We start from the raw sequence: 14,983 nt of genomic DNA, 5'->3' as shown, positions 1-14,983 counted from the left end.
TGCTCCCCAAAGTATTCCATAAACGTGGAGAGCACTGAGCAGGGAGGGAGAGAGGTGCCCGTGCATCTAACTACCTCCCCCCTCCCTCCCTGTTCAGTACTGCTGCCACATATACACTGTACTATTCCTCCCATCATCTGCTCATAGTATAAGCAGATGATGGGGGAGTAGTACCAGAGCCATGACCAGCATTCCGCCGCCGCTGCTGCACAGCCCCCATTAGCAGCATCCCCCCAACCAGCCCCTCCGCCGCCGCATGTCCCCTTAGATGACCAGCATCCCCCGCAACCAGCGGCAGCAGCATGTCCCCTTACATTACAGGCATTCCCCCAGCCAGCCGCCGCTGCTCCAAGCTCACTGCCGCTTCTGCCGACTGCTCTCATCATCTGCTGCCAGGGGGACATCAGAGAACGAGTCGGCAGGAGGCTGGAGCGGCAGTAAACTTGGAGCAGCGGTGGCTGGCTGGGGGAATGCCGGTAATGCAAGGGGACATGCTGCTGCAGCGGCGCGGGCTGGTTGCGGGGGATGCTGGTCATCTAAGGGGACATGCGGCGGCGGAGGGGCTGGTTGGGGGGATGCTGATAATGGGGGCTGTGCAGCAGCGAACAGCGGAATGTTGGTCATGGCTCTGGTACTACTCCCCTATCATCTGCTCATACTATGAGCAGATGATGGGAGGAATAGTACAGTGTATATGTGGCAGCAGCACTGAACAGGGAGGGAGGGGGGAGGTAGTTAGATGCACTGGCACCTTTCTCCCTTCCTGCTCAGTGCCGTCCACGTTTATGGAATACTTTGGGGAGCAAGGAGACTTGCTCCCCAAAGTATTCCATAAACGTAATCAATAAAACACAGTGTACAGTACAGTAACATAACACTCCATTACATTACATACAGCTACATTGACATAATACAGTCCATAGACTTCTATATATAGTGCGCCCCCTGCTGGACACTACATAGGAATTACATACTGATTCGTGACGTCACTGAATCTTTGAAAATTTCAACACTCCGTGATCTACTAAATCAAGGGAAATAGGTGCGTTTCCCATAATTAATGTAAATAAGGAATTTGCATAATAAAAAACACTTTTGGCCGGACTTCTCCTTTAAACACCAGTCCTCCAGGGCCTGAACAGTAGTTTGTGTTAGTGAGGGCCATAAGCAACATTCTAATAGAGGGGGGTGAAATCTGCAGTCTATGTAGGAGAGGGGCCATGGGGAGCAGTGTATGTGAGAGAGGAGGCCATGGGGAGCAGTGTATGTAGGAGAGGAGGCCATGGGGAGCAGTGTATGTGAGAGAGGAGGCCATGGGGAGCAGTGTATGTGAGAGAGGAGGCCATGGGGAGCAGTGTATGTGAGAGAGGAGGCCATGGGGAGCAGTGTATGTGAGAGAGGAGGCCATGGGGAGTAGTGTATGTGAGAGAGGAGGCCATGGGGAGCAGTGTATAAGAGAGAGGAGGCCATGGGGAGCAGTGTATGTGAGAGAGGAGGCCATGGGGAGCAGTGTATGTAGGAGAGGAGGCCATGGGGAGCAGTGTATGTAGGAGAGGAGGCCATGGAGAGCAGTGTATGTAGGAGAGGAGGCCATGGGGAGCAGTGTATGTAGGAGAGGAGGCCATGGGGAGCAGTGTATGTAGGAGAGGAGGCCATGGGGAGCAGTGTATGTAGGAGAGGAGGCCATGGGGAGCAGTGTATGTAGGAGAGGAGGCCATGGGGAGCAGTGTGTGTAGGAGAGGAGGCCATGGGGAGCAGTGAATGTGAGGGAGGAGGCCATGGGGAGCAGTGTATGTGAGGGAGGAGGCCATGGGGAGCAGTGTATGTGAGAGAGGAGGCCATGGGGAGCAGTGTATGTGAGAGAGGAGGCCATGGGGAGCAGTGTATGTAGGAGAGGAGGCCATGGGGAGCAGTGTATGTAGGAGAGGAGGCCATGGGGAGCAGTGTATGAAAGGGAGGAGGCCATGGGGAGCAGTGTATGTAGGAGAGGAGGCCATGGGTAGCAGGGTATGTAGGAGAGGAGGCCATGGTGAGCAGGGTATGTGAGGGAGGAGGCCATGGGGAGCAGTGTATGTGAGGGAGGAGGCCATGGGGAGCAGGGTATGTAGGAGAGGAGCCATGGGGAGCAGTGTATGTAGGAAAGGAGGCCATGGGGAGCAGTGTATGTGAGGGAGGAGGCCATAGGGAGCAGTGTATGTGAGAGAGGAGGCCATGGGGAGCAGGGTATGTGAGAGAGGAGGCCATGGGGAGCAGTGTATGTAGGAGAGGAGGCCATGGGGAGCAGTGTATGTGAGGGAGGAGGCCATGGGGAGCAGTGTATGTGAGGGAGGAGGCCATGGGGAGCAGTGTGTGTAGGAGAGGAGGCCATGGGGAGCAGGGTATGTAGGAGAGGAGGCCATGGGGAGCAAGGTATGTGAGGGAGGAGGCCATGGGGAGCAGTGTATGTGAGGGAGGAGGCCATGGGGAGCAGTGTATGTAGGAGAGGAGGCCATGGAGAGCAGTGTATGTGAGAGAGGAGGCCATGGGGAGCAGTGTATGTAGGAGAAGAGCCATGGGGAGCAGTGTATGTAGGAGAGGAGCCATGGGGAGCAGTGTATGTAGGAGAGGAGGCCATGGGGAGCAGTGTATGTGAGAGAGGAGGCCATAGGGAGCAGTGTATGTGAGAGAGGAGGCCATGGGGAGCAGTGTATGTAGGAGAGGAGGCCATGGGGAGCAGTGTATGTGAGAGAGGAGGCCATGGGGAGCAGTGTATGTAGGAGAAGAGGCCATGGGGAGCAGTGTATGTAGGAGAAGAGGCCATGGGGAGCAGTGTATGTGAGAGAGGAGGCCATGGGGAGCAGTGTATGTAGGAGAGGAGGCCATGGGGAGCAGTGTATGTAGGAGAGGAGGCCATGGGGAGCAGTGTATGTAGGAGAGGAGGCCATGGGGAGCAGTGTATGTAGGAGAGGAGGCCATGGGGAGCAGTGTATGTAGGAGAGGAGGCCATGGGGAGCAGCGTATGTGAGGGAGGAGGCCATGGGGAGCAGTGTATGTAGGAGAGGAGGCCATGGGGAGCAGTGTATGTAGGAGAGGAGGCCATGGGGAGCAGTGTATGTGAGAGAGGAGGCCATGGGGAGCAGTGTATGTGAGAGAGGAGGCCATGGGGAGCAGTGTATGTAAGAGAGGAGGCCATGGGGAGCAGTGTATGTGAGGGAGGAGGCCATGGGGAGCAGGGTATGTGAGGAAGGAGGCCATGGGGAGCAGTGTATGTGAGAGAGGAGGCCATGGGGAGCGGTGTATGTAGGAGAGGAGGCCATGGGGAGCAGGGTATGTGAGGAAGGAGGCCATGGGGAGCAGTGTATGTGAGAGAGGAGGCCATGGGGAGCAGTGTATGTAGGAGAGGAGGCCATGGGGAGCAGTGTATGTAGGAGAGGAGGCCATGGGGAGCAGTGTATGTAGGAGAGGAGGCCATGGGGAGCAGGGTATGTGAGAGAGGAGGCCATGGGGAGCAGGGTATGTGAGAGAGGAGGCCATGGGGAGCAGTGTATGTGAGAGAGGAGGCCATGGGGAGCAGTGTATGTAGGAGAGGAGGCCATGGGGAGCAGTGTATGTAGGAGAGGAGGCCATGGGGAGCAGTGTATGTAGGAGAGGAGGCCATGGGGAGCAGTGTATGTAGGAGAGGAGGCCATGGGGAGCAGGGTATGTGAGAGAGGAGGCCATGGGGAGCAGTGTATGTGAGAGAGGAGGCCATGGGGAGCAGTGTATGTGAGAGAGGAGGCCATGGGGAGCAGGGTATGTGAGGAAGGAGGCCATGGGGAGCAGGGTATGTAGGAGAGGGGCCATGAGTGTGGGCTCTGGGAGGCGATGCCCTGTGCTTACCTATGATGGCCTTCTATTCTGTTTTATATAGTATACAGGCCTACTGTACAGCAGTGTGAATACGCCACAGTGAGGTGCCCGGCAGACATATATTATTTAGTAGGGATAGTAAACTATGAAATGATGTATATGTTACTGCTGCAGTTACCTGTATTCTGCAGAGATCGTGTTTTCCCTCCCCCTAAAAAAACCTCAGTATAAACTCAGTGTACAGTAAAAGCTCATATATACCCCTGTAAATGGGTGTATATATCCTGCGGGAACGGCTCCATGACATCCGCAGTGTTTGGTGCCGTCTGGAAAATGCTGAGAAGAAAAATATGAAACACAAAACCTGCTGCTACCTGAGGTCTGAGAGAATGTCCATGTAACATGGGGGCCCCTGAGGACGCCGCACAGGCCGGAGCATTGAGACAAAGGACAAGATGTCTGATGAGGACGCAGAATAACCCGATTCCTGAGATTGTATCTTCAGGATGACGCCAGATTCTTCCAGATCATTGCAACACGTGAATGGCTTAGAATGCGGAGACATCACACGTCTATTCTCAGAGTATGAGAAACTCGCAGAACTGTGAGGTCGTGTGAGGGCCCCGAGTACACACCGAGAGCCCAACACCCACTCAGAGGGCCACATTATCAGGTACTTGTTTGATAGGAAGCTATATTGCGGCATTATTATATGCACACTACTTGGTGTTATGTCTGATATACAGGATGAGGTGCTGCGCTGCCTAGTCTGGATCTCGCTCTCCTACCCCACATTATACCCCATTGATGTTCACCACCCGGTGGTTTCCCCTTAATTCCTCTTCACACCCAGAACGCAACGGTCTGTAAATCTGAGACCTAATGAAGCAACTTAACGTGATGACAGCCGCTCCGCTCCGTGGTGATGGAGGTGACTGTAAAACGCTGGTGACTCCGGTGAAGATATAATGACCCAAAGACACAGAGCGGATCATCAGCCCTATGAGGAATCTTAGGGGTCACAGGATGGCAGTGAGGCCGGGTAACCCCGTCTGCTCGCTGCTTCTGAGCGGAGAAATGTACCACATGTCAAGGAGCTACACAGGTAGAGCCCCACACTGATCTGATCACCGGTCCTGGATGTTATATACATCTATACAGAGTTCCGTGGTTTAGTGTCCCAGTCCCTGGTGCCCAGTGGAGTAGTGTCCCAGTCCCTGATAACCAGCGGTTTGGTGTCCGAATCCCTGGTGTCCAGCGGTTTATTGTCCCAGTCCCTGGTGCCCAGTGGTTTAGTGTCCCAGTCCCTGGTGTCCAGCGGTTTAGTGTCCGAATCCCTGGTGTCCAGCGGTTTAGTGTCCCAGTCCCTGATGTCCAGCGGTTTAGTGTCCCAGTCCCTGGTGTCCAGCGGTTTATTGTCCCAGTCCCTGGTGTCCAGCGGTTTAGTGTCCCAGTCCCTGATGTCCAGCGGTTTAGTGTCCCAGTCCCTGATGTCCAGCGGTTTAGTGTCCCAGTCCCTGATGTCCAGCGGTTTAGTGTCCCAGTCCCTGGTGTCCAGTGGTTTAGTGTTCCAGTCCCCGGTGTGCAGTGGTTTAGTGTCCCAGTCCCTGGTGTCCAGTGGTTTAGTGTCCCAGTCCCTGGTGTTCAGCAGTTTAGTGTCCCAGTCCCTGGTGCCCAGTGGTTTAGTGTCCTAGTCCCTGGTGCCTAGTGGTTTAGTGTCCCAGTCTCTGGTATCCAGTGGGGTAGTGTCCCAGTCTCTGGTATCCAGTCGGGTAGTGTCCCAGTCCCTGGTGTCCAGTGGTTTAGTGTCCCAGTCCCTGGTGCTCAGCGGTTTAGTGTCCCAGTCTCTGGTATCCAGTGGAGTAGTGTCCGAGTCCCTGGTATCCAGTGCGGTAATGTCCCAGTCCCTGGTGTCCAGTGGGGTAGTGTCCCAGTCCCTGGTGTCCAGTGGGGTAGTGTTCCAGTCCCTGGTGTTGAGCAGTTTAGTGTCCCAGTCCCCGGTGTGCAGTGGTTTAGTGTCCCAGTCCCTGGTGCCCAGTGGTTTAGTGTCCGAGTCCCTGGTATCCAATGGGGTAGTGTCCCAGTCCCTGGTGCCCAGTGGTTTAGTGTCCCAGTCCCTGGTATCCAGTGGGGTAGTGTTCCAGTCTCTGGTATCCAGTGGGGTAGTGTCCCAGTCCCTGGTGCCCAGTGGTTTAGTGTCCCAGTCCCTGGTATCCAGTGGGGTAGTGTCCCAGTCCCTGGTGTCCAGTGGTTTAGTGTCCCAGTCCCTGGTGCCCAGTGGTTTAGTGTCCGAGTCCCCGGTGTCCAGTGGTTTAGTGTCCCAGTCCCTGGTGCCCAGCGGTTTAGTGTCCCAGTCCCTGGTATCCAATGGGGTAGTGTCCCAGTCCCTGGTGCCCAGTGGTTTAGTGTCCCAGTCCCTGGTATCCAGTGGGGTAGTGTTCCAGTCTCTGGTATCCAGTGGGGTAGTGTCCCAGTCCCTGGTGCCCAGTGGTTTAGTGTCCCAGTCCCTGGTATCCAGTGGGGTAGTGTCCCAGTCCCTGGTGTCCAGTGGTTTAGTGTCCCAGTCCCTGGTGCCCAGTGGTTTAGTGTCCGAGTCCCCGGTGTCCAGCGGTTTAGTGTCCCAGTCTCCGGTGCCCAGCGGTTTAGTGTCCCAGTCCCTGGTGCCCAGCGGTTTAGTGTCCCAGTCCCTGGTGCCCAGCGGTTTAGTGTCCCAGTCCCTGGTGTCCAGTGGTTTAGTGTCCCAGTCCCTGGTGTGCAGCGGTTTAGTGTCCCAGTCTCTGATGTCCAGTGGTTTAGTGTCCCAGTCCCTGGTGCCCAGTGGTTTAGTGTCCCAGTCCCTGGTGCCCAGTGGTTTAGTGTCCCAGTCCCTGGTGTCCAGTGGTTTAGTGTCCCAGTCCCTGGTGTGCATCGGTTTAGTGTCCGAGTCCCCGGTGTCCAGTGGTTTAGTGTCCCAGTCCCTGGTGCCCAGGGGTTTAGTGTCCCAGTCCCTGGTGTCCAGTGGTTTAGTGTCCCAGTCCCTGGTGTGCAGCGGTTTAGTGTCCGAGTCCCCGGTGTCCAGTGGTTTAGTGTCCCAGTCCCTGGTGCCCAGGGGTTTAGTGTCCCAGTCTCTGTAAATACTGTAATATTACGGTACATGATGAAACTTGTAGTCCGCCTTGTAGCGGCTGCTGTAGTGTCGGCTCCTGGGGTTCCTCTCTGCTTACAGATCAGCACATGCAGCATCTCATCCATTGTTTCTCTTCAGGTGATGTTGGGGGAGGGGTCCGCTTCGCTCGCTCTTCATTACGCAGTAATTATGGGGGATGTGGGGTGGCGGGCACACGGTTGGGGGGTCGTCCTGTCACTTCACATTAGGACGTTGTTCCCATTAGTCGCCCTCTGATCCTGACATATCTGACACAGGGAAGCGTGCGGCCGCGCATCGTCTCCAGCTGTGCGCTGATCCACATATCCTGCCTGTCGCTATGGTAACGCAGCATTCCTCCGACCTTGAAACAGCCCTATTAATGCAAACAGCGGTCCAGATACAAAGACCCTGCATATAACAGAGCCTAGAACCTCAGTGACCCCGCATATAACAGAGCCTAGAACCTCAGTGACCCCGCATATAACAGAGCCTAGAACCTCAGTGACCCCGCATATAACAGAGCCTAGAACCTTAATGACCCCGCCTATAACAGAGCCTAGAACCTCAGTGACCCTGCATATATCAGAACATGGAACATCAGTTACCCTGCATATAACAGAGTCTAGAACCTAAATGACCCAACATATAACAGAGCCTAGAACCTCAGTGACCCCACATATAACAGAGCCTATAACCTCAGTGACCCCACATATATAACAGCCTAGAACCTCAGTGACCCCGCATATAACAGCCTAGAACCTCAGTGACCCCACATATATAACAGCCTAGAACCTCAGTGACCCTGCATATAACAGCCTGCAATCTCAGTGACCCCGCATATAACAGAGCCTGGAACCCTAGTGACTCTGCATATAAGAGAGCCTGAAACCTTAGTGACCCAGCATTTAACAGAGCCTGGAACCTCAGTGATCCTGCATATAACAGAGCCTGGAACCTCGGTGACCCTGCATATAACAGAGCCTAGAACCTCAGTGATCCTGACTATATCAGAGCCTGGAACCTCAGTGACCCTGCATATAACATATGCAGGATCACTGGGGTTCCAGGCTCTGTATATGCAGGGTCACAGAGGTTCCAGGCTCTAACAGCCTGAAAACTCACTGACCCCACATAAAACAGAGCCTGGAACCTCAGTGACCCCGCATTTAACATAGCCTGGAACCTCAGTGACCCCTCATTTAACATAGCCTGGAACCTCAGTGACCCCGCATATAACAGAGCCTGGAACCTCAGTGACCCTGCATATAGCATAGCCTGGAACCTCAGTGACCCCACGTTTAACAGAGCCTGAAACCTCAGTGACCCAACATATAACACAGCCTGGAAGCTCAGTGACCCCACATATAACAGCCTGGAACCTCAGTGGTCCTGCATATATCAGAGCCTGGAACCTCAGTGACCCTGTATAAAACAGCCTGGAACCTCAGTGACCCCGCATATAACAGAGCCTGGAACCTCAGTGATCCCGCATATAACAGAGCCTGGAACATCACTGACCCCGCATTTAACAGAGCCTGGAACCTCAGCGGCCCCGCATATAACAGCCTGGAACCTTAGTGACTCTACATACAACAGAGCCTGGAACCTCAGTGACCCTGCATATAACAGAGCCTGGAACCTTAGTGACTCTGCATACAAGAGAGCCTGGAACATCAGTGACCCCGCATATAACAGCCTGGAACCTTAGGGACCCTGAATATAACAGAGCCTGGAACCTCAGTGACCCTGCATATAACAGAGCCTGGAACATCAGTGCCCGTGCATATAACAGAGCCTGGAACCTCAGTGATCCCGAATATAGCAGAGCCTGAAACCTCAGTGACCCCGCTTTTAACAGCCTGGAACCTTAGTGACCCCACATATAACAGAGCCTAGAACCTCAGTGACCCCGCATATAACAAAGCCTGGCACCTCAGTGACCCGCATATAACAGAGCCTGGAACCTCAGTGACCCCGCATATAACAGAGCCTAGAACCTCAGTGACCCCGCATATAACAGAGCCTGGAACCTCAGTGATCCCGAATATAACAGAGCCTGAAACCTCAGTGACCTCGCTTTTAACAGAGCCTGGAACCTCAGTGACCCCGCATATAACAGCCTGGCACCTCAGTGACCCCCCCCCCCCATATAACAGAACCTGGAACTTTAGTGACCCCGCATATAACATACCCTGGAACCTCAGTGACCCCGCATATAACAGAGCCTGGAACATCAGTGACCCTGCATATAACAGAGCCTGGAACCTCAGTGACCCTGCATATAACAGAGCCTGGAACCTCAGTGACCCTGAATATAACAGAGTCTGGAACCTCAGTGACCCTGAATATAACAGAGCCTGGAACCTCAGTGACCCTGCATATAACAGCCTGGAACATCAGTGACCCTGCATATAACAGAGCCTGGAACCTCAGTGACCCTGAATATAACAGAGCCTGGAACCTCAGTGACCCTGCATATAACAGAGCCTGGAACCTCAGTGACCCTGAATATAACAGAGTCTGGAACCTCAGTGACCCTGAATATAACAGAGCCTGGAATCTCAGTGACCCTGAATATAACAGAGCCTGGAACCTCAGTGACCCTGAATATAACAGAGCCTGGAACCTCAGTGACCCCGCATATCATAGATCCCCTCTCAGTGAATCCACACATAACAGGACCCCTTCCCCTCAATAACCCCGCATATAATAGAGCTCCCCATGACCCTGCATATAAGAGCCCCCTGTGACCCTGCATAAAATAGAGCCTCCCTCAGTGACCCCGCATATAATTGAGCCCCCCTCAGTGACCCCGCATATAAAAGAGCCCCCCTCAGTGACCTTGCATATAATAGAGCCCCCCTCAGTAACCCCGCTTATAAAAGAGCCCCCCTCAGTAACCCTGCATATAATAAAGCCCCCCCTCAGTGACCTTGCATATAAGAGCCCCCCTCAGTGACCCGCATATAATAAAGCCCCCCTCAGTGACCCTGCATATAATAGAGCCCCCCCTCAGTGACCTCGCATAGAGAGATCTATCTATTATGCGTATGAATTCCTGTACATACAGCTGGAGATTGGGGGTGGGGAGATTTCACATCCCTGTATTTGCCTTGAGGATCCATCAACAGTCTATGTGCTGCTGTGTATGGCAGGCAGTAGAGCAGTAACCATCTGGTAGGTTGCGGTTGGCTGCTCGTTGTCAGTGCTGCTCTCAGTCTATTAGACACATGTTCAGGATACGTTTCATGGTGTGAATACCGGCATATAGTGTGATGGAAGCTGTCAGCTGGGTTTTGAGCACCTGTCCCCATATACAATCTGGGACCTGGGGCCAAATGTCTGTAAAGGCCACAGATTGTAGATGGGATCTTGGTAATGGACACAGGTTGTAGATGGGATCTTGGTAATGGACACAGGTTGTAGATGGGATTTTAGTATTGGACACAGATTGTAGATGGGATCTTAGTAATGGACACAGATTGTAGATGGGATTTTAGTATTGGACACAGATTGTAGATGGGATCTTAGTAATGGACACAGATTGTAGATTGGATCTTAGCATTGGACACAGATTGTAGATGGGATCTTGGTAATGGACACAGATTGTAGATGGAATCTTGGTAATGGACACAGATTATAGATTAGATCTTGGTAATGGACACAGATTGTAGATGGAATCTTGGTAATGGACACAGATTGTAGATGGGATTTTAGTAATGGACACAGATTGTAGATTGGATCTTAGTATTGGACACAGATTGTAGATGGGATCTTAGTAATGGACACAGATTGTAGATTGGATCTTAGTAATGGACACAGATTGTAGATTGGATCTTGGTAATGGACACAGATTGTAGATGGGATCTTGGTAATGGACACAGATTGTAGATAAGATTTTAGTAATGGACACAGGTTGTAGATAGGATCTTAGTAAAAGCAGAGAGTCGTAACTTTAAAAACGTTTTATTTGGATTCTTTATCTTTTATTCTTTTTATTTTACAGTATTTCCAAAAAAAGTTGGGTGAAAGTACAAAAAAAGTCATCTGCGCACAGCAAAGGTTTCAGTTTTTTTTTTATCGTTTAAGAAATCACACATGGCAGTAGTACAAGGGCCAACTCAAGCGGAAAAACGGAACACGCAGGGCATACACGCACACGCCAGACAACACTCATTACATGTCATATGCCTGTCTACTTCTCTTAGGGTGTCTGATGATGGGTCGGGCTTGGACTGGGGTCGATCATGTATCTTTGTCATCTTGTGAACTACGGCAGGAGATAAACCTGGTCACAACGTGTCATACGCAAGAGGAAAGGTTTTACTAAGGTCAGGTGTTGGGGGAGAGTGTTGTTTTATGATCTCTAGGTGTATGAATCTGGTATATGTATCTCTCGCAACCAGTGGCGCCTTCTAATGGAAGATACAATGTTTGTATTTTAACACTCTTCACTGGGCTCATTACCAATTATGAAATCAATAATCAATTCTGGTTGTACCATATCCTATTGTCTGTCTAATAATAAATCTAGATGATGGCTTTGTCAACTGTCCAATCACAGCACTGACTGCTAACCAGCCTTCTAGCCAACCAGCAATGACCATCATGAATAAAGTAACCCACCAATCATCATCCCTGATTGATAACTAAAGTCCAAGAAGCCTTACTGTCCTGTCCAATAGCCAATCACCATCACTGATCACTACTCAATGCCCTGCTCAATTGCCATCACTGATCAATAAACAATGTCCTGCCCAATAGCCAATCACCATCTCTGATCACTACATAATGTTCTGACCAATAGCCATCACTGATCGTTACTCAATGTCCTGACCAATAGCCATCACTGATCATTACTCAATGTCCTACTCAATCGTCATCACTAATCACTACACAATGTCTTGCCCAATAGCCAATCATCATCGATCACTACCAAATGTTCTCTCTAGTAGTTAATAACCATCATTGATCACTACCCGATGTCCTGTCCAATAATCAATTACTGATCACTACTCAATGGCTTGCCCAGTGACCAGTCACCATAACTACAATGGTGTGTCTCCTGATCTTGCCTCCTGCCATCATCAATCCCTACTAATCCCAATCTACAGGACATTGATCGGTAACATGATTCTCCTTACCAATAGTACGAGTCTCCAAGAGCCAGACATCCAGTCACTTCCCAGGACCTTATAACGCCCTGATCCTTAGGCCTTAATAGCTTACAAGTCCCCAGAAGAGGAACAGACTGACCCAACTTATCGAAGAAAGAGGATTACGCCGAGATAAGACCGCTAACCTTAAGACTCCACACTCCCTTAAGGTAACATGGTAGCTGGCTGCAGATTACAAACTTATCCTTGTCTCCTTACATGCGCTCTCGTCTCATCCATCGTAGAGTCTGACATATACTGTCTAGACAGTAAGATCCATAGGATGTCTCCTATTCTACTATTTCCAGCCACTTTCCACAAAGCAGAAGTCTTCAACCTGTGGCTTTCCCACTGCTGCAACCGATAAGAGCATTATGGAAGTCATAGTTGGAGAGCCACCGGTAAGTGACAGCCATACATTAATGTATGAGCCTCATCAGTATGGCTCTGGCTGCCATTATGGGGGGCCCCCAGAAATGAACCATGAGGCTCCTGGGCAAGTGTGTTGCAACAACTGTAGTCTCCATGGGGTCCATAAAAAGCAAATGCTCCGGCTGGCTTTGATTCTCTTTCCTATCGGTATTGGCCAGGAAGGGTTGAGGAGGGTGAAGAATGACCGTTCTTATTGTCCCGGAAGGTCGACTTGTGATGATAAACTAGCAACAGAGGCTGGAGGGGCTTTAGAGGCCAACTGCGGCCTCTGCCCCCATACAACTACACCCTTGGGGCCCACGATAAGGAGAAGCCTGGCTCAGATTGGCTGAGATTTCACTGTGAGCTCCAATGATGTAAAAAACAAACTTTGCCATTGCGCCATAATTCTCCGGACAACACGAAACATATTTTACAGTCCTGTTATATTGTGGTTAGTGCATGTGATCAGATGGTGACATGAAGCACACTTGATGGATGAAAATCCACTGTGATGTCCCTGGTCCCTAGTGACATCCCAGGCCACAATCTGTACTGGTTGTTAGTGATGTCACTGAATCCTAGTGACATCACAGGCTACACACTATACTGGTTATTAGTCATGTCACCAGATCCCAGTGACATCACAAGTGCACTCACACACATGTTCAGTTAGTGATGTCACCAGTTCCTAGTGACATCACAGGCCACACTATATTGGTTGTTTGTGATACTACCAGATCCCAGTGACATCACAAGTGCACTCACACACATGTTCCGTTAGTGATGTCACTGGTTCCCAGTGACATCACAGGCCACTTTTTATTGGTTGTTTGTTATATTACCACATCCCAGTGACATCACAAGTGCACTCACACATGTCAGTTAGTGATGTCATGGTTCCCAGTTACATCACAGGCCACTTTTTATTGGCTGTTTGTGATCTCACCACATCCCAGTGACATCACAGCACTCTCACACTGGTTCAGTTAGTGACGTCACCAGTTCCCATTGACATCACAAGTCACACTCTTACATTGATTGAGCCTTTACAATGAAGTGGATTAGTAATCCCGCTGGTTCCTACAGACAGCGGCGGCTTCCATAGGAGACAGGTGCACTTTTCATCGCAGTTGAGCCTATATCAGTTTCCTCATTGTATCATGTTATTTCTCCATTCTACTAAGACCCGTCCTTTACACACTGGGAATGTTCTGTCAATGTCTCCAGATCATGGTTCCATCATTTTTTTTTTTTTTGCATATCTGTACAAAATACACCAAAGCATGCCAAGGAATGGGGGCACATTAGAGGGGCGGCGTAGTAATGAAACACTAACCCCTGTCAGTGCTGGAGGAAACGGTGATTGGCTTTTTTCACTGGCTCCTTCAGCACTGAAGAAGTTCAGAGAAGATGGCGCTCGCATCTTCCAAGTCATCTCTCTATCTCCGGCTGTCCTCATGTAAGGTTGTTAAGAACACAGTTGACGTCGACAATGTCCGGGTCCCCTTTCCCACTCTCGTGCTTGGGTGATAGAGAGTTCTGTATGTTAAAAGGTTCCTCGTCCTTCAGGCAAGCCTTGGGCAGATCCTGCACCTTCTGAGGAGCATTTGGATCCTCCTGAAAAAATAGACAAACTCTGTAAGTAGAAGCATTAGAGAAAGTGGGGCGTGCGCTGAACCCATAGCGGTTCCCCAACAATCAGTCATCTTGAAACAATGGTACACCTGGAAATCAAAGTCAATGCATCATCTGATATACAATGTACTGAGGCTTCTGTCACTGATACTTGGCCTCTTGGGTAAAGGGCTTGTAGCATTACGGTGTAACCAGTATGGTCTTATGGGCCTAATAATCTCAAGAAGAGGGGGTGACTTTATGACTTTGCCTTCACTTCCCTCCCTATCATCTTTACACCAGTATTCTAGTACTAGACATGTCATGGACGTCTCAACATCTCCTACCATCATCAGAATGACCATGTTAGTTTAATAAAGGAGATAAGCAGCTACCACAGAGATAGGGCGCTGCTTATCTGCCAAGACAACAGCCAGATCCGATAGGGAAAGTTCCAGGCCTCACAACAACCTGATGTCTGCAGTCAACGGTAGGATTAGGAGACGAAGAAACCGCACAGCAGAGTTTGTTTAGGTTTAGTATGGATGACTTGTTGGTAGAGATCAGGACTTAAAGGGGTTCTTCAAGCTTTATAGTGGAGGGGGGGCTCATACAGTGAATCCACCACCACTTGTAATACCGCAGCCTGACACCCACACACTTATCACCGCCCAGCTTTATCGTACAGTATAAGGGGTTGTACTTACTTTCCACAGGATTTAAATTTATTTTCTTGTCGGACATGAGTATTTACTGCAGTCAATGAGAAAAACAGTTTGTGAGCACACGGTATGGCGTGAGCGGCAGGAGGGGAGCTACAATCTACAGACTATAGAGAGAGAGA

The 14,983-nt window shown here is 50.8% G+C and overlaps 1 protein-coding gene across 4 annotated transcripts in view; it reads right to left on the bottom strand.

Annotated features, from left to right (window-relative positions):
- Positions 1-10,924: 10,924 nt before the first annotated feature.
- The window catches only part of CSPG5 (chondroitin sulfate proteoglycan 5), a 52,918-nt gene continuing 48,859 nt past the window's right edge, over positions 10,925-14,983 (bottom strand). For 2 of the 4 annotated variants that reach the window (XM_069959196.1, XM_069959197.1), the window contains exons 5-6: positions 14,847-14,892; positions 14,054-14,142 (exon numbers count right to left, since the gene is read on the bottom strand). In XM_069959196.1, the coding sequence (XP_069815297.1) occupies positions 14,890-14,892 (3 nt within the window). In that variant the 3' untranslated portion in view covers positions 14,054-14,142; positions 14,847-14,889. Of the gene's footprint in view, positions 14,143-14,846; positions 14,893-14,983 lie in introns of all 4 variants that reach the window. The other 2 variants (XM_069959193.1, XM_069959195.1) reach the window with 1 other exon arrangement.

This window comes from Dendropsophus ebraccatus, chromosome 2 (assembly GCF_027789765.1).
Source record: "Dendropsophus ebraccatus isolate aDenEbr1 chromosome 2, aDenEbr1.pat, whole genome shotgun sequence".
Lineage (NCBI taxonomy): Eukaryota > Metazoa > Chordata > Amphibia > Anura > Hylidae > Dendropsophus > Dendropsophus ebraccatus.
This window is presented reverse-complemented; position numbering and strand designations above follow the sequence as displayed.